At 36.4% G+C, this 23236-nt stretch overlaps 1 protein-coding gene across 4 annotated transcripts in view; it reads left to right on the forward strand.

Moving 5' to 3' along the window:
• The first annotated feature begins 5776 nt into the window (after positions 1–5776).
• LOC110150323 (UDP-glucuronosyltransferase 2A1) overlaps positions 5777–23236 on the forward strand; it is a 51893-nt gene continuing 34433 nt past the window's right edge. For 2 of the 4 annotated variants that reach the window (XM_070458320.1, XM_020913247.2), the window contains exons 1-2: positions 5777–6492; positions 18764–19395. In XM_070458320.1, the coding sequence (XP_070314421.1) occupies positions 5777–6492; positions 18764–19395 (1348 nt within the window). Of the gene's footprint in view, positions 6495–18763; positions 19396–23236 lie in introns of all 4 variants that reach the window. The other 2 variants (XM_020913250.2, XM_020913251.2) reach the window with 1 other exon arrangement.

The following is a 23236-nucleotide window of genomic DNA, read 5'->3' on the forward strand; positions in this document are numbered from 1 at the left end:
CATTACCTTCATCAAAAGACTGTAAGAATTAAATGAGTTAAGGTATGTAAAGTACTTAGAATGACACATGGCATACTGGAAATGCTCAATAAATGTTAAATTATTTGCATCAAATCTAATAAAAGTATATTTTTATAAAAAATGCTGATTGTAGCTTGATTAAAAAATGGGAAGAAGAACTGAATAGACATATTTCCAAAGTGGAAATGCAAATGGCCAACAGACACATGGAAATACACTCAGCATCACTAATTTTAAAGAAATGCAAATCCAAATCACAATGAGATATTAATTACCTTACGCCTGAAAGAAGGCTATCACCAAAAAACACAAATAACAAATGTTGACAAGGAAGGGGGTGAAAGGAAAGCTTTGTAAATGTAAATTGATATAGCAACTAGAGAAAATAATATGGAGGTTTCTCAAAATACTAAAAATAAAATTACTATATAAACCAGCAATTCTACTTCTAGGCATATATCCCCAAAAAACTAAAAACACTGATTTCAAAAGATATGCACACTCCAAAGTTCATAGCAGCATTATTTAAAATTGCCAAGATATGAAATCAACCTAAGTGTCTAACTCAGATGAATGAATAAAGATGTGACCTATACAGACAATGGAATACTATTTGGGCATACAAAATGAAGAAGGAAATGGCAACCCACTCCAGTATTCATGCTTGGAGAATTAGGCTACCCATCATGGGGTCGTAAAGAGTCAGATAAGACTGAAATGACAGCACACATGCAGAAAAAAATGAAGTTTTGCAATTTGCAGTAACATACGTCAAGTTGGAGGACTTTATGTCAAGTGCAATAAATCAAGCAGGGAAAGACAAATACTGGATGATATCCTTTATATGTGGAACCTAAAAAATACAACAAACTTGTGAATGAAACAAAAAAAAAGCAGACATAGAAAATAAACTAGTGGTTACCAGCAGCAAGAGAAAAGGAGGAGAGGGGCAATATAGGGTCGAAAAGTAAAAAATAAAAAGAAAACAAACAAACAAAAACACATAGGTTCCAGGGAACCAAGGAAAGAATACACATTTAACAAAAGGTTAATTTGCTTTAGAAAGTAATGGGTGGGGAATGCAAAGAGTAAAATGATCTGTATAATCTTTTCTTCACTTTAGATCATAATTCTCACATTTGTGCTTACCCAACTAGCATTTATTGATTCAACTTCTTCCTAATCAAATGAGTGGTTTTAACATTCTGGTTGGAAACTTCAGGTAAGAAATTTTTAAATCTTACAATAAGCAGTATGTAAGCAATGCATAATGTATACATGGACTTTGTATTTTCTTCTAAAAAGTATCAGTCATTACCAGGTTGGTAGTTAACTTCTTATTTGTTTTATTACTTCTCTTTAAAAAAATGTTCAGGTTTTTTTGAGATAACCTGAGTTCCTCCCCACCTTGACTTCAGTGTTACACTTCACAATAACTTTGTAGATATTAAGGGCATTGTATGATAGAGCAACAATTTGTAAGTTTTATCTAAATGTGAGTTCAAGTGCCTTTTTAGAGCTTCACTCCAAGTGGAGAGTTTATTTCTTCCTCCTTAGCCAACACAAAAGGAACAAATAAGATTTATACTAATGGACATTGAAAGCAAATGTGATTCTCACAAGTGGCTACTTTGTTCTCTAAGGTAAAACATGAATAAAGATTAGGTTGTCATCGTTGGTGGGTATTTTATTTTTTTAATATTATTCAGTGAATTTTTTATATCAAAAAACATACACATATCTCAAATAAATCTCAAATGAGGTAAAAGTGGTTAGAACTCAGTCGTGTCTGACTCTTTGTGACCCCATGGACTGTGGCCTTCCAGGCTCCTCTGTCCATGGGATTCTCCAATCAAGAATATTGGAGTGGTCAGTAGTTCTTCCTGACCCAGAAATCAAACCCGGATCTACAGGTTTGCAGTCAAATTCTTTACCGTTTGAGGCATGAGGAAAGCCCACACAAATCTCAAATAAGTACATAAAGTCAAATTTATTTATTAAAAAAAGAAAATTTAAAGTTTCTTTAAGAAAATCCTGTTGTGTAAAAAATAACCAATTCTGGTATTTTAAATACTATGCTTACTTCTTTTACGCAATTAGGTAAAGCACATATTTTATTATCATCATTTATGGGGGCAGCAGAGGATGAGATGGCTGGACGACATCACCAATGCAATGAACATGAACTTGGGCAAACTTTGGGAGCTGATGAGGGAAAGGAAGGCCTGGCATGCTTCAGTGCTTGGAGTAGCAATCAGTTGGACACTAATGGGTGACTGAAAAGCAACATGATAAAAACACTTGTATATACTAACCTTTGTTTACATTTGTTAGCTGTTTCTTTGATTTGACAAATATATTAACCATAGTTTAGCTGTATTCACTCAAAAATTTTCTGGAAAGAGTGTATCGGCTTTTTAATGCTGTTAAGATCAGAATAATTAAAATCACATTTTCAGATACTCACATTGGAAAAAAAATATTTTTACAACCTCTTTAAATTTCTATGATCAATATAATTTTTTCATTTATTTTCTATTAGCTCAAGAACATAAAGAAATCTAAAATTTAACCTCAATAGTTTGACAAATTTCTTAATAACTTTCACATTACTGAGATTTTTTAAAGCCAAAAAGTTTATGACATGAGTAGTTTCTTTTGTGTACATTGCTCATCACTAACGTCCGGATACTTCTAACCAAGACTTCTCTATCTCTATCACCCCGTCTGAAAACAGTCTCTACTCTGTATAGCTCTGAAATATTTATCTGATGACCTGCATCATTTCATCTGAAGATACTCAGCATTTTCCCCAATTAAGAAAAGGAATTCAAAGAGAAAGCTAATAGATTTTAAGCATGTCTTTCTCTCCAGGCACTACGCTTGCTGCTTAGTCAGCATCATTTTATTTATTTAAAGATGTATTTATCTTATACATTGTATTTATAATTTCATAATGTATAGTATCTATTATATAGTTGTTCATTTATTATATGTTACAATATTTTATCTATTTTATTGTATGATTTTACACACACAAAAAGCATCTTGTTTTCAATTATCATTTTCTAGATAAAAAATCTAAGTCTCACAAATACTAAGCAGCGTAATGTCAAGTTAGGATTTTTTGGCCTCTGTGTGTGTGTGTGGTGTGTGTGTGCTCAGCGGTGTCTGATTCTTTGGGACCCTGTGGACTACAGTCTGCCAGGCTCCTCTGTCCATGGAATTTTTCCAGGCAGGGATACTGAAGTGGGTTGCCATTTTCTCCTCCAGGGGATCTTCCCGACGCAGGGATTGAACCCGGGTCTTCTGCAACCCCTGCATTCTCTACCACTAGCACCACATGGGAAACCCCGCTTTTAGCCTATCTGATTCTAAAAACAATTTTTTTTAAAATAGCATCATGTTGACTTTAATATGGGCTTCCCAGGTGGCAGTCCTGGTAAAGAACCTGCCTGCCAATGGAGGAGACATAAGAGATGTGGATTCGCTCCATGGGTCAGGAAGATCCCCTGGAGGAGAGCATGGAAACCCACTCCAATATTCTTGCCTGGAGAATTCCATAGTCAGAGGAGCCTGGTAGGCTACAGTCTATAGAGTAACATAGAGTCAGACAAGATTGAAGTGACACAACTTCAATATACTATGCTGCTTTTTTGTTACATTTATGTACACAATTTTTTCATGTTTCTCTGAGAGACTGTAAGATGGATGTAAGACTGTAAGTATCTTTTCAATTCATCTTTTGCCTAGTAGGGAGTTCTATGCTTAGTAGGTACCTAATAGACACATATAACCTGAATAAAGACAATATCTTAGTTGTCTAAAACTGGATTTGATTCCCTGCTAGTAAATAAAATGAACAAAATAGCAGTACATTGTGACCAGTTGTTCATCCTAATGGATCAACTATTTTAAAGTCTCCTGGCAAGTGACCATGGACCACGGGGACTCCAGCAGCTGGATATTTTGTACATACTATAAAATCCTACTGCACAGAATCTTGAACTGAAATCCATCCCATGAACTGTCTTTTATCACTTTGCTAAGCTTTGAATACTATTTTGTAAAATGTAGCAACTGTTTTAATAAAGCAGTTGCTGTTTCACTACAGATTATCTTTGGTGATGTGGAGCTCAGAAGCAACATCACTAAAAAATATAGGATTTCTAACTTTGATAGATTTATTAAAACCAAATGAGTCACCTTTACTTATTCACAAACATACATATGCACAGCTTTCATAGGGATCATTTTACTGGGATGACTTGATTCTGCATTATTCTGTATGAGTTACACAAATTTATATTGCACATTTTATTAATATACTGTGTCAACATGTTTGGCATAGTTTATGGTTCATGTGTATACACACACACACACACACACACACACACACATATATATGTATATATATATATATATACAGGTGCCTTATAGTTGTTAAAAATACATGATATACTTTCATGAAGTTATCTATCCTAGTGTTTAATACAGTAGGTTCTGGGGGCAGAGAGCCTTAAGACTATTATTACCAGTTCCTTTATTTTGCTTTATGAATTTATCAAGGTACTCAACTTCTCTGAGGAATGATTCCTTCTTATTTGGGAAGAAATTATAGCACCTACCTCACTGGATCTTTTTTTCTTCTAGTGAAGAATAAATGAGGTTAATACACGTAAGGCACTTTGCATAATATATGACACATAGTGGAGCACTTAAATGCTAGCAACTTTAAAAATCTGAGTCTAATTGTAAAGTAGTTATTCACAAAGACTTAGCTAACTTTTAAGCAGCACTTTCAACAGATGCATGCTTGAATTAGCAATTTTCCTCAAATAGCTCCAATTCACATGTAAAATTGTCCACTGTCTCTTGTATATATTACTTGTAAGTAGTTTATTTAGTAATTTTTTGTCAGTGATTCATTAACATAAAATATTTTCCTAAACATATTATTAAAGTACCAATTAACATTGCAGTCACTTATATTTGTTTGTACTTTCAATTTTGTAAGTATTCCTTGCAATAATTTTATCTATTAATGGGACTTACCTTCTGACTCAAATGGCAAAGAATCTGCCCACCACGCAGGAGACCTAAGTTTGATCCCTGTGTCAGTAGGAACCCCTGGAGAAGGGAATGGCGACTCACTGAAGTATTCTTGCCTGGACAATTCCATGGACAAGCCTGGCAGACTATAAACCAGGGGGTTGCAAAGAGCCAGACATGACTGAGTGACTAACATCATCCATTAGTAATTAGTAATTAACATCATCCATTAGTAATTAACTTCTTAACAAGCTTAATTATTGCTAGTGACATTATAAAATATATATTAAATATTAGCAAATCTATAGCATTAGCAACTCTACATTTTTGAGTAAGTTCGACTCTATCTGGAGTTTTGGTACCTAGGTCTGAATGGAGAGTTGAAATACACAGTATCTTTAAGCAGCTTAATAGTAATAATTTAACAATTATAAGATGCAAAGGAAGGGTTGAAGGATCAAGTTCAAGAAAAGCATAAGACAGCAAGATTCAAAACCAAAGCTAAAGCAACAGGCTGAGAAATGACACAGTAAATCTGTAATTGCCATAAAATTGTGATTATAGACCTACCACAACTAATGTCATTTTTTATAGAGAAGTTTTGAATCAAAAATGAAAAGTAATTTGTCTTTCCTTTTTGCTTAAAAAGCAGAGAAATTTGTTTGTGTCACACCTCATCGAATCTTCTACATCAAGCAACATCATGTTGAACAAGATCATTCTACTGTTGTCTCTTCAGATAAGTCTCCTAGGAACCACTTTTGGCGGGAATGTTCTGATTTGGCCAATGGAAGGTAGTCATTGGCTAAATGTTAAGATAATTATAGATGAGCTGATTAAAAAAGGGCATAACGTGACCGTTCTAGTTGCTTCTGGTGCACTTTTCATCACACCGACCACCAGCCCATCTCTGATATTTGAAATATATGAGGTACCCTTTGGCAAAGAAAGAGTAGAAGGAGTGATCAAGGACTTTATTTTGACCTGGATGGAACACAGACCATCTCCTTTAACCATCTGGAGATTCTATCACGAGATGGCCAAAGTCATGAAGGACTTCCACATGGTGTCCAGAGAAATCTGTGACGGTGTTCTCAAAAATGAAAAGCTAATGGAAAAGCTGAAGAAAAGCAAATTCGAGGTCTTGGTGTCAGATCCAGTCTTTCCTTGTGGTGATATAATAGCTTTAAAATTGGGAATACCATTTATCTACTCCTTGAGGTTTTCCCCAGCCTCAACAGTGGAAAAACACTGTGGGAAGGTACCATACCCTCCTTCCTATGTTCCTGCTATTTTATCAGAACTCACCGACCAGATGTCTTTCACTGACAGAGTAAGAAATTTCATTTCCTACCATCTACAGGACTATATGTTTAACACTCTGTGGCAATCGTGGGATTCCTACTATAGTAACGCTTTGGGTATGTTGCATTTTTATTATTTAAGTTTGAACAGACAGAGCTTTGTATCACTTCTTATCTGTTTCCCTATGGCTATTCTTCTCCAACCCTATGTATTGATTGCTATCTATTACTATCATTTGCTATCAAAAATGAAGATAAGAGACACTATGCTTTGGAGCTACAATGTGCTGTTTTCTAATTTTATGGATTTGAAGATACCCAATAAGATTTTTTTTTTGGATAACATTTTGTAACAAATACCAAAGTTTAAAGTTTATTCTCAGTTAGATATTGTATTGAAAACAGAAATTGCCTAGAAACTCTAGTGGGATGTGGAAAAACCTGGAAGAAATTAAGCTTTCTACAAGCCCATTACCAGTATAAACATTTGTGCACGTGTGTTGAAAAATATTATATGTTTATGAAAATGTTTGATTGTTGCACATAGACTTCCTACTGTGTACTAGACACTCTCTAGATAGGTTACAACAAGGGCTGAGGTCAAGTTCCTGGCTTCAAGGATTTCACAGTCAAGCAGAGAAACCAGACATAAAAATGAATATTTACAATATAGATGATATGAGTAATGGAAATAAGTATAAAGGACAGAGATAGTATTAGATTGGCCAAAGAAGTTTCTTCAGATTCTCTCATGTCTTATGGCAAAAATATAAAGCAGACAAGCGGTATGTGATAAGAGAGTGTTATTCTAAAAACTTCAGAATTGAGGTGTTCCATCTCAGAAGGAAATTTCAGGAATTCCCTGAAAACTAAATGTAGGGAAGGAAGCAATGTGCCCAATATTGTGGAGTCTTAAAATAACATATGTGTGCTGGATATTATTGATGGTTCAGCATTCAGTATTCATGAAGGTTAAAGTGTAAAAGTCAGGAAGCATGAGGAATAACTTTGGAGATGTCAGGACAGCAAGAATGAATTTTTCAATATGTATTTACAAAGCCTCTAGTATGTCATGCTAAAAATTTTGGATTTTAGCTAATAAATAGTGGGAAAGTTTAAAGAAATGCATTATGATTGGACAGTATTTTATGTAAAATATTAGGTAGTTGTGGACCTCGAATGGAAGGTTGCTAAACATAGGCCATTGCATCACTCCTGGAAAGATGTGATAAGAGCATGCATGAGTGAAGTAGCTTATAAAGAAAGAAAAACAATGCAGATAATGCATTTAGGAGAACAGGCTCATGATAACCAGTTTTCAATCAGGAGTGTGTGACCATGGAGGTGTAATTAAGCTTCCTTGTACTTGCAGTTATTTATCCAGATAAGAGGGCTACTGAAATAACTGAGTTAATGTATAAAAGGATTTTAAGATAGTGTCTAGGAGCTAGTGACCAATCAATTTGTATTACCTCATTATTAGGTAAAATTAATGAAGTGATAATTGATTGGTGTGGAGTATTAATAAGGATAAGGAGGACATTAATATGGTTTTTTCTTCAGATATTAATTGACATGCATGCATGCTTAGTGGTGTCAACTCTTTGTGATCCCGTAGACTATAGCTTGCCAGGCTCCTCTGTTCATGGGATTCTCCAGGCAAGAATACTGGAATGGGCTGCCATTTCCTTCTCTGGGGATCTTTCTGAGCCAGGATTCAAGCCTGTGTCTCTGACATCTCTGCAGTAGCAGGTGGATTCTTAACTACTGAACCACCTGGGAAGCCTGATATAATTGACATATAACATATTACTTTCAGATATACAGCATAATGGTTTGATCTTTGTATATATTGCCAAATGATCACCACAATGAGTCTGGTTAACATCACCCAGCCAGCACATAATGTTTTTTCCTTGAATTAGTAATTTAAAAATTAACTCTTCCAGCAGATTTCAACTATACAATACAGTTTATTATTATTAATGATAGTCACCATGCGGAGAAGGCAGTAGCAACCCACTCCAGTACTCTTGCCTGGAGAATCCCATGGATGGAGAAGCCTGGTGGGCTATAGTCCATGGGGTCGCGAAGAGTCGGAAACGCCTGAGCGACTTCACTTTCACTTTTCACTTTCATGCATTGGAGAAGGAAATGGCAACCTACTCCAGCGTTCTTGCCTGGAGAATCCCAGGGACAGAGGAGCCTGGTGGATGTCATCTATGGGGTTGCACAGACTTGGACACGACTGACGCGACTTAGCAGCAACAGTAGCAGCATAGTCACCATACTGTGTGTTATATCCTCAGGACTTATCTAAATATTTTAAACTGGAAATTTCTACCCTCTGATCTACCCTCTCTCCTCTAATCTCTGGCAGCCACCAATGTGTTCTATGGTATCTACAAGTTAAGGTTTTATTTTTCTATCTGACATTTCACTTAGCACAATGTCCTCAAGGTCCAAGGTCCATCCATGTTGTCATTTGAGATTTTTTCCCTTGCTATGTCTAGATAATATATATATGTGTATATGTGTGTGTGTGTGTGTGTGTGTGTGTGTGTGTAGCCAAGACATGAAAACAACATCAAAGAATAAATAAAAATGTGATATTACATGTAGCTACTGTAAATGATGCTACAATTAACATGGGTCATAGATATTTTTTGAATTTAGAAATAGAGGAAAACAATAGAATGGGAAAGACTAGAGATCTCTTCAAGAAAATTAGAGATATCAAGGGAACATTTCAGGCAAAGATGGGTTCGATAAGGGACAGAAATGGTATGGACCTAACAGAAGCAGAAGATATTATGAAAAGGTGGCAAGAATACACAGAAGAACTCTACAGAAAAGATCTTCATGACCCAGATAATCACGATTTTGTGGTCACTCACCTAGAGCCAGATATCCTGGAATGTGAAGTCAAGTGTGCCTTAGGAAGCATCACTATGAACAAAGCTAGTGGATGTGATGGAATTCCAGGTGAGCTATTTCAAATCCTGAAATATGATGCTGTGACAGTGCTGCACTCAATATGCCAGCAAACTTGGAAAACTCAGCAGTGGCCACAGGACTAGAAAAGGTCAGTTTTCATTCCAATCCCAAAGAAAGGCAATCCCAAAGAATGCTCAAACACCCGCACAATTGCATTCATCTCACACGCTAGTAATGCTAGCATGTATAATGCTCAAAATTCCCCAAGCCAGGCTTCAGCAATAAGTGAACTGTGAACTTCCAGATGTTCAAGTTGGATTTAGAAAAGGCAGAGGAACCAGAGATCAAATTGGCAACATCGCTGGATCATCGAAAAAGCAAGAGAGTTCCAGAAAAGCATCGAAAACATTGACTTCTGCTTTATTGACTATGCCAAAGCCTTTGACTGTGTGGATCACAATAAATTATGGAAAATTCTGAAAGAGATGGGATTACCAGACCACCTGACCTGTCTCTTGAGAAACCTGTATGCAGGTCAGGAAGCAACAGTTAGAACTGGACACAGAACAACAACTGGTTCCAAATCAGGAAAGGAGTTATGTCAAGGCTGTGTATTGTCACCCTGCTTATTTAACTTATATGCAGAGTACATCATGAGAAATGCTGGGCTGGATGAAGCACAAGCTGGAATCAATATTGTCGGGAGAAATATCAATAACCTCAGATATGCAGATGACACCACCCTTATGGCAGAGAGTGAAGAAGAACTAAAGAGCCTTTTGATGAAAGTGAAAGAGGAGAGTGAAAAAGTTGGCTTAAAGCTCAACATTCAGAAAACTAAGATAATGGCATCTGGTCCTGTCACTTCATGGCAAATAGATGGGGAAACAGTGGAAACAGTGGCTGACTTTATTTTTCTGGGCTCCAAAATCACTGCAGATGGTGATTGCAGCCATGAAATTCAAAGACACTTACTCCTGGGAAGGAAAATTATGACCAACCTAGACAACATATTAAAAAGCAGAGACATTACTTTGCCAACAAATGTCCATCTAGTCAAGGCTATGGTTTTTCCAGTAGTCATGTATGGATGTGAGAGTTGGACTATAAAGAAAGCTGAACACAGAAGAGTGTTGGAGAAGACTCTTGAGAGTCTCTTGGACTGCAAGGAGATCCAACCAGTCCATCCTAAAGGAGATCAGTCCTGGGTGTTCATTAGAAGGACTGATGTTGAAGCTGAAACTCCAATACTTTGGCCACCTCATGCGAAGAGCTGACTCATTGGAAAAGACCCTGATGCTGGGAGGGATTGGGGGCAGGAGGAGAAGGGGACGACAGAGGATTAGATGGTTGGATGGCATCACCGACTCAATGGGCATGAGTTTGGGTAAACTCCGGGAGTTGGTGATGGACAGGGAGGCCTGGTGTGCTGCGGTTCATGGGGTTGCAAAGAGTCAGACACGACTTAGTGACTTAACTGAACTGAGTCTTCATTTCCTTTGATAAATATCCAGAAGTGGAATTGTTGTATCATATGGTAGTTCTATCTTCAGTTGTTTGAGGAGCCTCCATACTGTTTTATACAGTGAACTGTGTCAATTTACATTCCTACCAACATTGCACAAGGGTTCCCTTACTTCACATTCTCACCTACATTTATTTTTTTATTTTTTTGATAATAGTCATCCTAAGATGATGGTAAGGTAATAGCTCATCATGGTTTTGATTTTCATTTCCTTGATGATAGTGCTTTTGAACACCTTTTTGTGTTTCTGTTGGCCATCTGTGTGTCTTTGGGAAAATGTCAGTTCAGGTCCTCTTACCATTTTCAGTCACATTGTATGTATTTTTGTTACTAAGTTGTATAAGTTTTTATATACTTTGGATATTAGCCCCTTGTCAGATACATGATTTGCAAATATTTTCTCCAATTTGATAGGTTGCCTTTTTATGCTGTTGACACTTTACTTTTTTTGTGCAGAAGCTTTCTAGTTTGATGTAGTCCTACATGTTTATTTTTGCTTTTATTGACTTTGCTTTTGGTAACAAATCCAGAAAAGCATCCCCAAGATCTATACCAAGATTAGTGCCTATGTTTTCCTCCAGGAGTTCTGTGGTTTCAGTTCAAACTATAAAAGTCTTTAATCCATTTTGAGTTAATTTCTGTACATGATGTAACATAGGGATCCAATTTCATTCTTTTACATGTGGCTGTGCAGTTTTTCCAACACCATTTATTAAAGGGACTGTCCTCTCCACTGTGTATTCTTGGCTCCTTTCTATAACTTAATTGACCATATATGAGTGGGTTTATGGATGAGAAGTATTAAGAGGGAAGTCAGTAATAATTGGTTCATCTCTTCTGGGTAGGTTAAATAGTTGCCCGTAAATAGAAAAGAAGACAGATATTTCTCTCCTGGAATCTAAATAAAAGTCTACCCATTCTAATGTTTAGAGAGAGTAAGCACAGCTACTGTGATGATCATGAACTACCCAATGAAGATAAAGAGATGGTCAACATCCTAGGGTTAAAACTGGACCTTCAAATTTAAGGAAGAGGATAAAGGAATGACAATTTCATGAGGCAACAAAGATGTCTGAAAACTGTCAAGAAGTTTGAAAACTCTTTAGCCTCCTCTTGCATGTAATAAACTAACAGTGAAATCTGAACATGTGCAGCATCTCAGTTAATGAACTAGATGAATGCACATCTAGAGCTCCTTTGTCATGATACATGTCTGCATTCTTATCTAATCATTTATGTTTTTTATCAACTATTCATTGTCAAGCTTGGGAAAATAATGATCAGGATTATGATGTTCTTTGTGTTGGTGAAATTATCCCTATAAACCTTCCCCATGCTAGGAATCTCAAAATCACGTTTCATTATATTGTATTTGTAAGTTAATACTGGTAATAAAACCACACTATTTTCCCTGTCTTAAGACATTAGAATAATCTTTCTTAACAATTTATTCATGGGAATGTAATGAAGATTTCTAAAAAGGTTCTTACCCTCTAATTTTGATAATATCATGCTTCTAATCAAATTACACTTTTCCGACTTAGAATGACTATTTAAAGTTCGTTTTTCTAAAACACAATATTCTTAAGTCTGGGGACTTGAACGGTCATATTCAAAAGGTCAGGTAAGAAAGAAAAGTACTGACACAACAAAGTAATTTGTTTTTGTGCCGAACTTTGTACATGCAGACTGATGAATGAGGATTGTAAACAGAACTGATGTATAAAGAACTTATTTCCAACTTATAATTTAAATTTATCTTTTACTTTAGCTTGAGTGTGCTAATCAAAATCATTGTGAAAAATACATATCCACTCAGGTCTCAAATTTTCACACCTGAGTAAGTAAATGGAGGAGTGAATAAATGGAATAAAAAAGGTAAGATTATTTTCTGCAGTGGAATGCTGTAAGAACTTCAGAGTGAGTCCTTAATCTCTTCTAATTGCTAGAAATTGGATATTATGTGGCAATTACTTCTTTTATTTCAGACGTTGGATATTTGGTTCAAACTCATGAATATCATGATAGTAATACCATGAAATATTTGTTGATATCTGTATTATTTGTGTCACTGTACAGTTTGATGAGTGCTTTACATTTAATAGATATCTTAATCCTTAATGGATTTTGAAGAAAAATCTATGATTGCAAATGAAAATATTGAAGCTTAGAAATAGTGAACATGTTAAAAATCAAATCATATTATCTCATAGGTTGAGAAAATTTTCAAACAAGTGTTTCTAACACCAAAGCATTTAGAAGGATTTTTCTCTCCTTTAAAATAAATTACCAATTTTTAACATTCTTTTAAGATGAAACTTTTTTGGGTACTGTTCTTCCTTTCAATGTACTTAGTTTTGAAATCTGCTATTCTATTTCTCTCCTATTTCAATTTGCCAGATGGAGTTTAATTTGGCCATATTATCATGAGGCAGCTTGCTATTCCTTTAGGCATAGGTCTCCAAGTGACTCCACTGCATGGGGCAATCTGCCTGAGTATAGCTTTCTGGTCCTAAGAAAGCTCCACTTTAACTGAAAGTGAGAAAAAAGCTTCTGCAGATTTCAGATATATTTGTTTAAAGTTGATACAGGTAAATTTTATTTTTGTTTATATTAACAACAGAAAAGCTACCACAAAAATTGGGGAAGCATTTAGGGAAATAATAATGTAGCTTTTAAATCCAGTAAAAAATGCTTACTATTATCCATAAATATTACCTATTACTAACAACAGTTTTACTCTGTGGCCACTATAAAAGCAAACAGTTTTTTCTGTGATCTTTATATATTAGATTTATATAAATAAACAGTGTATTTTTATAGATGAATAATTAGGTGAGTAACCTTTAAAAATTAATGCCGTCTACAATAACAATAGACAGTCATGCAAATATATTAAGTTCAATAGAAAAAACAGGAGACCTTCAAAAAAAAAGTGTGACCATAGTATCAGATCTTCACATGAACAAGAGACTCACTAAGCATAGGTAATTAATGTAAAATAAAGTGCTAGAAATGAGACAAATCTGAGTGTGTATTATCTGCATAGTGATTGATTTCCAGTAGTCATTTGAAAGTAGAAAAAAATGTATTGGGGTCTTTTCCCTGAAGAGTATTACATTTTGATTTGGATTTTTATTTCTGTTTTTCTCTTCTTAGTATTTCCTTTGTGTCCCTCTCTCCTTCCTTCCTTCTTCTAGCTTAAATTTCAATTGACTTTGATTGCTTTAAAGTTTTCAAATCACCACTAGTAACATTCCCTTTTCCACAGTTACCCATAAGCCAGATGATAACCATAGGTGAGAGATCCAAGATGGAATTTGTTGCAGGACTTCCACAATTCCCAGGAAGAACTTTCACTGTGTTTTGCTCCTATTCAATGTAAGGGAATGAAGGTTATAATCTTTACGGGTATAATCTTGAGCCTTATATCTTTGTATTTCTTCAAGCATTTTTGAAATTTGGAACTGAATACTGTTAGTGTTAGATCATGTGTAACGCACCTGGCCTGAGCATGACTAACACTTCTGGAGTACTTGGTCGGTGTTTGGGAACATCTGCATTAAAGCTCAGGTGCCCCAGGCAGCCACTGTCTGAGGAGTAGAGAGGAGGTAAGCCTAGTTGATGAGATCTGGTTAAACTGATCACTTTAAAATCAGATTCTCTTCCTACAATATCAATATAGCTAACATTTATTAAGCACAAATGCTATTCTTATTCTGAATAATTTACATGCATTTCTTAACTCAGGGCTTCCCAGGTGGTTCGGAGGTAAAGAATCCGCCTGCTAATGCAGGAGATACAGGTTTAACCCCTGGGTGAGGAAGATCCCCTGGAGGAGGAAAGAGCAACTCACTCCAGTATTCTTGCCTGGAGAATTTCATGGGCAGAGGAGCCTGGTGGGCTACAGTTCATGGGGTCTCAAAAGAGTTGGACATGACTTAGTGACTAAGCAACAATTACTTCACTCAGTATCATAACTACAAAAACTAGACACTTTCATTTCCGCTTATTTTGTAATGACCCTGAGTAACTTGCCTGAGGTTATAAGCAAGGAAGTGGTGAAGTATTTAATGCCAAACCCAGTACTGGCATTTCTTCATAGAGAGCTTTAAAAGAGGTTTATACAGGGTACAATGAAGGGAAGAAAAGAGAGTGCATGGAAGTTTAAAATGTCAAATGAATTAACTAAATGCTAATCAAAGAACTCAAATATAATTGAAGCACTGATGAAAGGCTAAAATTTCTGAAGTTACTGAAGAGGTGATTACTCCTCTTCCTAAAAGAGTGTTAGGACTGATTTGCAGACTTATGTGGCTGCAATTGATTCTGAAGGGGAATAAAACCTGCCAGGCCCCAAAGTGTCTCTTTGGCTTGAGGATTATCTGGGGTTGAATGTTTTTAATAAGAGACAAAGGCTCAGGAAGTCTTTTTTTTTTTTTTTTTAACCTCCCCCAGACTGATCTGCAGAGAACATGGGCTACTGTGGTAGGGAACGCACCAGGGCCTGGAGACCAGAATCCACTCTGTGTTCCATTGTCTCTGTGGCAGAGCAAACATTCCTTTACAAAATATGTGATTTTGCATCTCCATGTGAATCCTCTTCCTCCCCTTTAAAACCCCAAGCCCCTGCCTCCTTCTCCTTCTCTCAGGGGGCATGAAAGCAGAAGTGAAAGTTAGTCACTCAGTCCTGTTGGGCTCTTTGCGTCCACATGGACTGTAGCCTACCAGGGTCCTCTGTCCATGGGATTATCCAGGCAAGAGTGCTGGAGTGGGTGGCCATTTCCTTCTCCAGAGGATCCTCCTGACCCAGGGATCGAACCTGGGTCTCACGCACTGCAGGCAGGCTCTTTACTGTCTGACCCATTAGGTGGCATGCAAGCATCAATTATCTAGCTTGTTCTTGCACCTCCTCGTCTTATGGAGACCCTGTATGTCATTAAATTTGGGTTTTCCCCTGTTCATCTGTCTCATGTTGATTTAATTCTTAGATGAGTCAGAAGAACCTGCTTTTCCTCCCCTAAAATTCCAAATGCAATAACAATATTGTAATTAGTACAAATGTTCTATGACTGATCTAGTTTTCAGTTGTGGTACTTATATTTCACAGGCATATACTTTTAAAATTATTTTCTGAGCTCTTTAGTCACATTTAAGATGCCATTATCAAATATTCACAATTGTGAAATACAACATTTTCTAATTTTTACTATTATAAAATGTATCTCAACTATTTCACTTAAAAAGTAGAATATAGAAGAAAAAACATTGGATGGAAAACCAAAATACTTTGCATTTCCAGTATTATGACTTCCAGATTATTGAAACCTCTCTTGACCTGTTTTCTTACATACAAACTGGTGGAATTGGGCCAATTGGATGTATGCTGTCTCCAGAATGACAATTCCACAGTGTTATTACTGAAACCTTATTCAGAAGAGCTATTAGTGAACTAATAAGACAAACAAATATGTGATTGTTTTAAGTTACAAAACTTTATTTTTTCATGAAATTATGCACATTTGGCTTGTTATTTTTCCACTGATGGAAATTTAAATCAGCTTATACCTTCATATGTCCGCAAACATAATTTATTTTTTAATCTCTTCATAATTTTTGAATTTGCAAATCATGAATAATTTAGACATATAGGAAACCATAGAATAAAAAGGACAGACACCTCTATTGATTATATGAGATTATTTCAATATTCAAGAATAATTTAAAATCTTTCTCTGTATATATATCAGTTACTAATCAATTTTGTTATCTCTTATTATCTTTATTAAAATAGATAATTATATTATTGTCCTGAAGAGATCACTTAACAGTGGAAAGCTGACTCCGTGAGCTCTTTAACTTTCTTTTTTTTTTAATTCAGGGTAATTTAGGGCTGCCTACTTGCATTTGATTCTTGGGTATATTTTGATAAGTGTTATCATAGTTATTGACAGTAATCTCTAATTAATTATTATATTATACTTACATGGACTTTGATAATTGGGCAAATCTCAGTATTTCACATATAAACCTTCAGTTTATATTCTTTATATGCTCAGTATTTAACATATAAACTTTCAGTTATCCTTTATATGTGCTTTGTCTCCTTTCTATAAGAAGATCATAATAGCAACAGATTTCTTTGTGAAGATATTTCAGATTCTCTTCACTAGACCTATTTTAATGGACCTCAAGATTACCCATACTCTTCTCTTGCTATTTTTCTTCAAAATCTAATTAATTTTAAAATTGTTGCCACTATAATCAAAGTGCGGCTAGCTCTTGAAAGGACACAGTCATTCTAAAAGTATCACTTCTCTGTGCCCTCTTTCCCTTTCTCTGCCTTCCTGGTTCTTTTGTTCTTCAGGGGCCTGAAATGACACAATTCAGGGGCCATAGATTATGAAGATAACATTCAGCAATTAATTTCCATTCTCAATTCCCACCTTCTATTCTTTTAATCACTTTATTTGTTCTTATTTTCTCTTTTTAATGGCAGCCTTTAAATATTTTAACTTTTGAAACAGCACCATTGTATATTAACAGTTGACCTTGGTCGATTTGGTATTCACTAAGAACCTCAACTAACGGAGATCATTATGTCCATGTCTGGCCAGTGATTCTGTGGCTAGCCCACTGATTTACTGGTCAATCTTTTAGCAAACTTATTAGACTGCCAGCATTACTAAACTCTTGCTCTGAGCCAAGCAGTTTGCAGAAGTTTTGCAGATATTATTGCTAATTTACAATGTAATATAGCAAATTAGCATCATCTCTAAAGCTGAGAGGGTCTTGGTAATTCACCAGGGTCACAAACTTTATTAAAGGACAGTTTCTGAATGTGGGACTGAAGAAGTCTAGTGTCCACCTAAGTTAAGCTACTAAACAGCTCTGAGTAAAAAGTATGTGGTTCCTTAGGGTGCTGGTCCCTATTTCCTTGATAGTGTGTAAATACATCATAGGCAAGAAAATAAAAAATCCCCTGTAACAAAGAGACAGTAATTAAGTTGCTTCATTACAGAATAAAAAGGTCCTCTATCAAATATGTAGTAATTTATTACTCAATTAATCTAACAACTTCTTGAGGTGTTTTAGCAAACCTCCTCTAAGTGAATCTTGTTTTTAATTTTTTGCTAAATATGAGCCATGGGGAAATGATAATAATGTCCATCACTGGGCATTGCCAAAGTTCCTAAAACTTACAAAGATGAGGCATGACATTGTAAGAAGTCAGAAATGAGTGAAAAAATTATCATGATTATCATCCCAGTTGTACTATTCTGTCAAATATGCTTTGGATTATGCAATTCAACATTAGTTTCATTATCCATGAAATGGAGTGAATCACTTTTGCCAAGCAAGCTATGTAAAGGATTAAATCAGACAATGCATGTAAAAATGTCCTATATACATATATAGTTAAAGACATCCAACTTGAAAGAACTGTAAGTCTTGACAAAGTGGCCGTAGCAGTGAGACCTGTTATTTTTCATCTAATTTGGGGAAAGATATACTAATCTGAATATGCATTTTATAAATCACAGTTACTACTGCAGCAAACATAGGTGTCAGGCTTATAACCCATCTGCTTCTCTTTCTTTAAAATAGCACCAGATTTCATTTCTTTTGTTGGAATAATCATATTAATGCATTTAAGAACTTGAGTTATATTGTTTTCCTCTTAATCTATAGACCAGTTGAGTTATTAAAGAATGTAGCTGTCACATTAAATATTATTTTATTTGAAAAAAATAATCTACCTAAATACTTTATACGCTGAAAGCTTCTTTTCATCTTAAAAGATCTACAGTAAGATGGTTTCCATAATGGATGTCACCATACCTAAGAAGTTTTACCATCACCTGATTTTTAATTTGACTCTGATTGAAATTGTTCTAAGTGGGAATGTGCTAATTTGGCCAACGGATGGTAGCCATTGGTTAAATATTAAGATGATTTTAGAAGAGCTGAATCAAAGAAATCACAATGTGACTGTACTAGCTTCATCAGCGACTCTATTCATCAACTCCAATTCTGACTCTCCTGTGAATTTTGAGGTGATACCTGTTTCCTACAAGAAGAGCAATATAGATTCCTTAATTGAACACATGATAATGCTGTGGATAGACCACAGACCGACTCCTCTCACACTCTGGGCTTTCTACCAAGAACTAGGAAAACTCCTAGATACTTTCTTCCGAATTAATATACAAATCTGTGATGGAGTATTAAACAACCCCAAGTTAATGGCAAGACTTCAGAAAAGTCGTTTTGATGTGTTGCTGGCCGACCCAGTAACAGTCTGCGGAGATCTGGTTGCTCTGAAATTAGGGATTCCATTTATGTACACCCTGAGGTTCTCCCCAGCATCAACAGTGGAGAGACACTGCGGAAAAATTCCAGCACCTGTGTCCTATGTACCCGCAGCCCTTTCCGAGCTCACGGACCAGATGACCTTCGGTGAAAGGCTTAAAAATACCATATCTTATCCCCTGCAAGACTATATATTTCAATCCTACTGGGGTGAGTGGAATTCATACTACAGCAAAGTCCTAGGTAAGTCTCTAAAATGTTCTCTTACTAATGGTTCCAGATATCTTATTTATTCTTATTGATCCAGCAAAAGGTTTCCATACCACTGCAAGTGCCAAGCTGAAGTAAATATGTGTGGGCTAAGTCACTTCGGTCATATCTGACTGTTTGTTGCCCCATGGACTGGAGCCCTCCAGGCTCCTCTGTCCATGGGATTCTCCAGGCAAGAATATTGGAGTGTATTGCCATTCCCTCCTCCAGGGGATGTTCCCCACCCAGGGATCAAACCCTTGTCTATTATGTCTCCTACACTGGCAGGCAGGTTCTTTACCACTACTTATTATATATTATATATGTGTACACAATTGAATGTTATTTTTGGAAAATTCCTAAACAATGGAATGGTGGTATTAATATGCATGATGTTGTCTCAAGCAAATAATCTTGTGCCTGTTTAGGTAATAGCTTTTCAATGTGCAAAGCAACCTTCAAATATAAATGAAAACATCTTGAAATATAAATGAAAATATAAATACATTCACCAGGATAAATTCAGTTCAGTTCATTTGCTCAGTCATGTCCGACTCTTCGTGACCCCATGAATCACAGCACGCCAGGCCTCCCTGTCCATCACCAACTCCTGGAGCTTACTCAAACTCATGTCTACTGAGTCAGTGATGCCATCCAACCATCTCATCCTCTGTCATCCCCTTCTTTCCTGCCTTCAATCTTTCCCAGCATCAGAGTCTTTTCCAATGAGTCAGTTCTTCACATCGGGTGGCCAAAGTATTGGAGTTTCAGCTTCAGCACCAGTCCTTCCATTGAATACCCAGGGCTGATTTCCATTAGAATTGATTGGTTAGATCTCCTCACAGTCCAAGGGACTCTCAAGAGTCTTCTCCAACACCACAGTTCAAAAGCATCAATTCTTCAGCACTCAGCTTTCTTTAGAGTCCAATTCTCATGTCCACACATAACTACTGGAAAAACCATAGCTTTGACTAGATGGACTTTGTTGGCACAGTAATGTCTCTGCTTTTTATGGATAAATTATGACACTACTAAAAATATTTTTGAAGTGATACCCAATTTACTTTCCCTTCTTCATTCTCCATGTTTTCTTTGTTTTAGGAAGCTTTAAAAGTCCTAGGATTAGACACTGGGAACTTGAATTTGTACTCTTCTCTGCCTCTCACTATCTCTCCATCCTGAGGCTCCCCTCAGTGCTTGGGCCAGCATTGCCTCCAGCTTAATTGCTCAGGGATCTTTGGCAAGCCTCAGGGTTTCTTGCCTTACTGATTCTTCGTGAAAATCAAACAAAATAAAGCAAACTGTCAAGGCCAGTTATGGTTTATTGTTTGTATTACTTCTTTTTCTGATCTTCATGAGTCTTCTTTTCTTTTTCTATTTTATTCTTTCCTGAATGCTTTTTTCCTCTAGATTTGTTAGTAGTAGCAGGGATACTAATTAACAGCAATTAAGTGATGCTACCAATGGTACTTTCTTACAAAGGTAATATGCAAGATATTATTCTTTTACTCTAGAAAGATTGAGGGCATGAGGAGAAGGGGGCAGCAGAGGATGAAGTTGTTGGATGGCATCATTGACCCAATGGACATAAGTTTGAGTAATCTCCAGGAGATACAGGATAGGGAGGCCAGGTGTGCTGCAGTCCATGGGGTCGCAAAGAGTCAGACACGACAGCATCTGAACAATAGCAGCAATGCTACATCAATTATGAGGGACTACATTTATATTGAATATTATTTATAACAAACTACACAAAACTGTGCAATGACAATGTCCTGATTATACTATCATGGGACTGTGTAAATAGAACATAGTAAGTATTTGTAGAAAATAAACACCTCTGTGCTATACAAAATCTCCTTTCTCAAATGGTGTTGTGACAGATTATGTAACGTGTGTAAAGAATGATACAGAATGTTCACAACTTCTCATTTTCACAGGGCAATGATCTAGCTGCAGACTTATTTAAGAAATGGAATATCTTATTTATGTAAATCCTTAATGCTCCTCATGTTACTCAATGTACTTGGACAACAATAACTACCTTGAATATTTTATTTCAAATAGAAGTGTATTTTCAAGAAGAACTGCTAAAATCCAGCTTGTCCTCTGTTTGCAATTACATTCATCAAGTATTAGAGACACCTGTGAACTGTAACCTGATCCTGAAACAGATCAGTTTATACATTTGATATTATTTTCTTTGAACACAAGAGGTTTCATAACATCATGTGCTGTGAAGTGTCCATTTCAATGTCCGTTCTTCAGTTCTGTGGGAAAGGCTAGAAAAATAAAATGTGAAAAACAAACAAGCAATAACAAAACCCCTCAACTATCTACTCTGAAAGAGATAGAAGTAAGTAAATGGGCTTCCCTGGTGGCTAAATGGTAAAGAATCTGCCTACAATGCATGAGACCCCGGTTTGATCCCTGGATCAGGAAGATCCCCCCAGAGAAAGGAATTGGCTACCCACTCCAGTATTCTTGCCTGCAGAATCCCATGGACAGAGGAGCCTGGTGGGCTATAGTCCTTGGTATCGCAGAGTCAGACATGACTGAGCGACTAACACTCATTCATCAAGGAAATATCTAATTGCACTGGTTAAAAACTCTGCTTTATTTGTCAGTGAGGATATCTTTTATGAATGAAGTAAATTAAAATGATCATCAATTCTATTTTAAATATGTTTCTAACTCCAAATAGGACAGGCCTATCTGGGAATATAGGCCGATCATTTTTTATATTCAGGAGTGAGTCTATAAATAAATCTTGTCCTGGCCAATTGTTCCACAAGGTATCTTCAAACTACACTGAGTTTGATTTCTCTCCCAACCTCAGAGAGATTTGCTGTACATGCAGACCATAGGTAGTTCTCAAGTGGGCAGGACTAGGTACTAGCCTTTGCTATAGCCACAGGAAGGCCAAGGACTTGAATGTTGTCATGGAAATAGTTAAATTGGTAAGGAAACTGAATGGTCCCATTTCGCCTCTGTCTTTTGGTTTCCTGGTCTGCCTCTATTTTTCCCAGCACTCTGCAGACATTAGAGAGGAAAGACCAGTACTAATCTATGTACCACTCAGCCAGTATAGCCTGTGTTGACAAAAAGAAAAAAATGTGCCCAATGTGAGAGTTGCAAGTTAAGTTTCATTGGGGGCAATATGAGGACTGCAGCTTAGGAGACAGCCCCTCAGGTAGCTCTGAGAGACTGTTGCAAAGAGGTAAGGGGGGAAGGTCAGTATATATGTGATTTTGGTAAAGGGGGAGGACATGCAATCAAGTGCATGCTTTTGGTAGAAAGTTTCTGCTGGTCTCATGAAGCTTCTGCTAGTCATGAGAAGCAATTGGCACCACGAAGAAGGATTTTAGTGCTTTTCTAGATAGAAGGAGATATAAGAATTGGGCTTATAAAATCAACTCCTGAGAAAATCTAACTATCTGAGGACGTGTCCTGCCAGTTTCCTGGAGCACAGAACACGTTATTTCTATTCTCCACCTTGACTCCTTCGGGGGTATTGGAGATCAGCAGCTTCAGCAGGACATGATTCCTTGTAGAGGTAGGTGGCAAGCGTCCGTGGCAAGTGCCAATTTGTGGCTGACACCTGCTTTTACCTGTAAGTACCATGTAGGTTCCATGTTGGTCCCTCTTTCCCTGCTGCTAAATTTTAGATGTATTCCCTATAACTAACCCTATCTTTTTCCAGGCCATTAAAAAAAAAAACATAAAATAATTGAGCCTCATAAAATTTCCCCTCTAGCAAACTTGCCTGAAGCTGTACTAAATTACTCAGTACATTTTTTGCATTTGATTTCTGGCTGCCTTTTTTTTCCCCCAT

This window comes from Odocoileus virginianus, chromosome 29 (genome assembly GCF_023699985.2).
Source record: "Odocoileus virginianus isolate 20LAN1187 ecotype Illinois chromosome 29, Ovbor_1.2, whole genome shotgun sequence".
In the NCBI taxonomy this organism is placed as follows: Eukaryota; Metazoa; Chordata; class Mammalia; order Artiodactyla; family Cervidae; genus Odocoileus; species Odocoileus virginianus.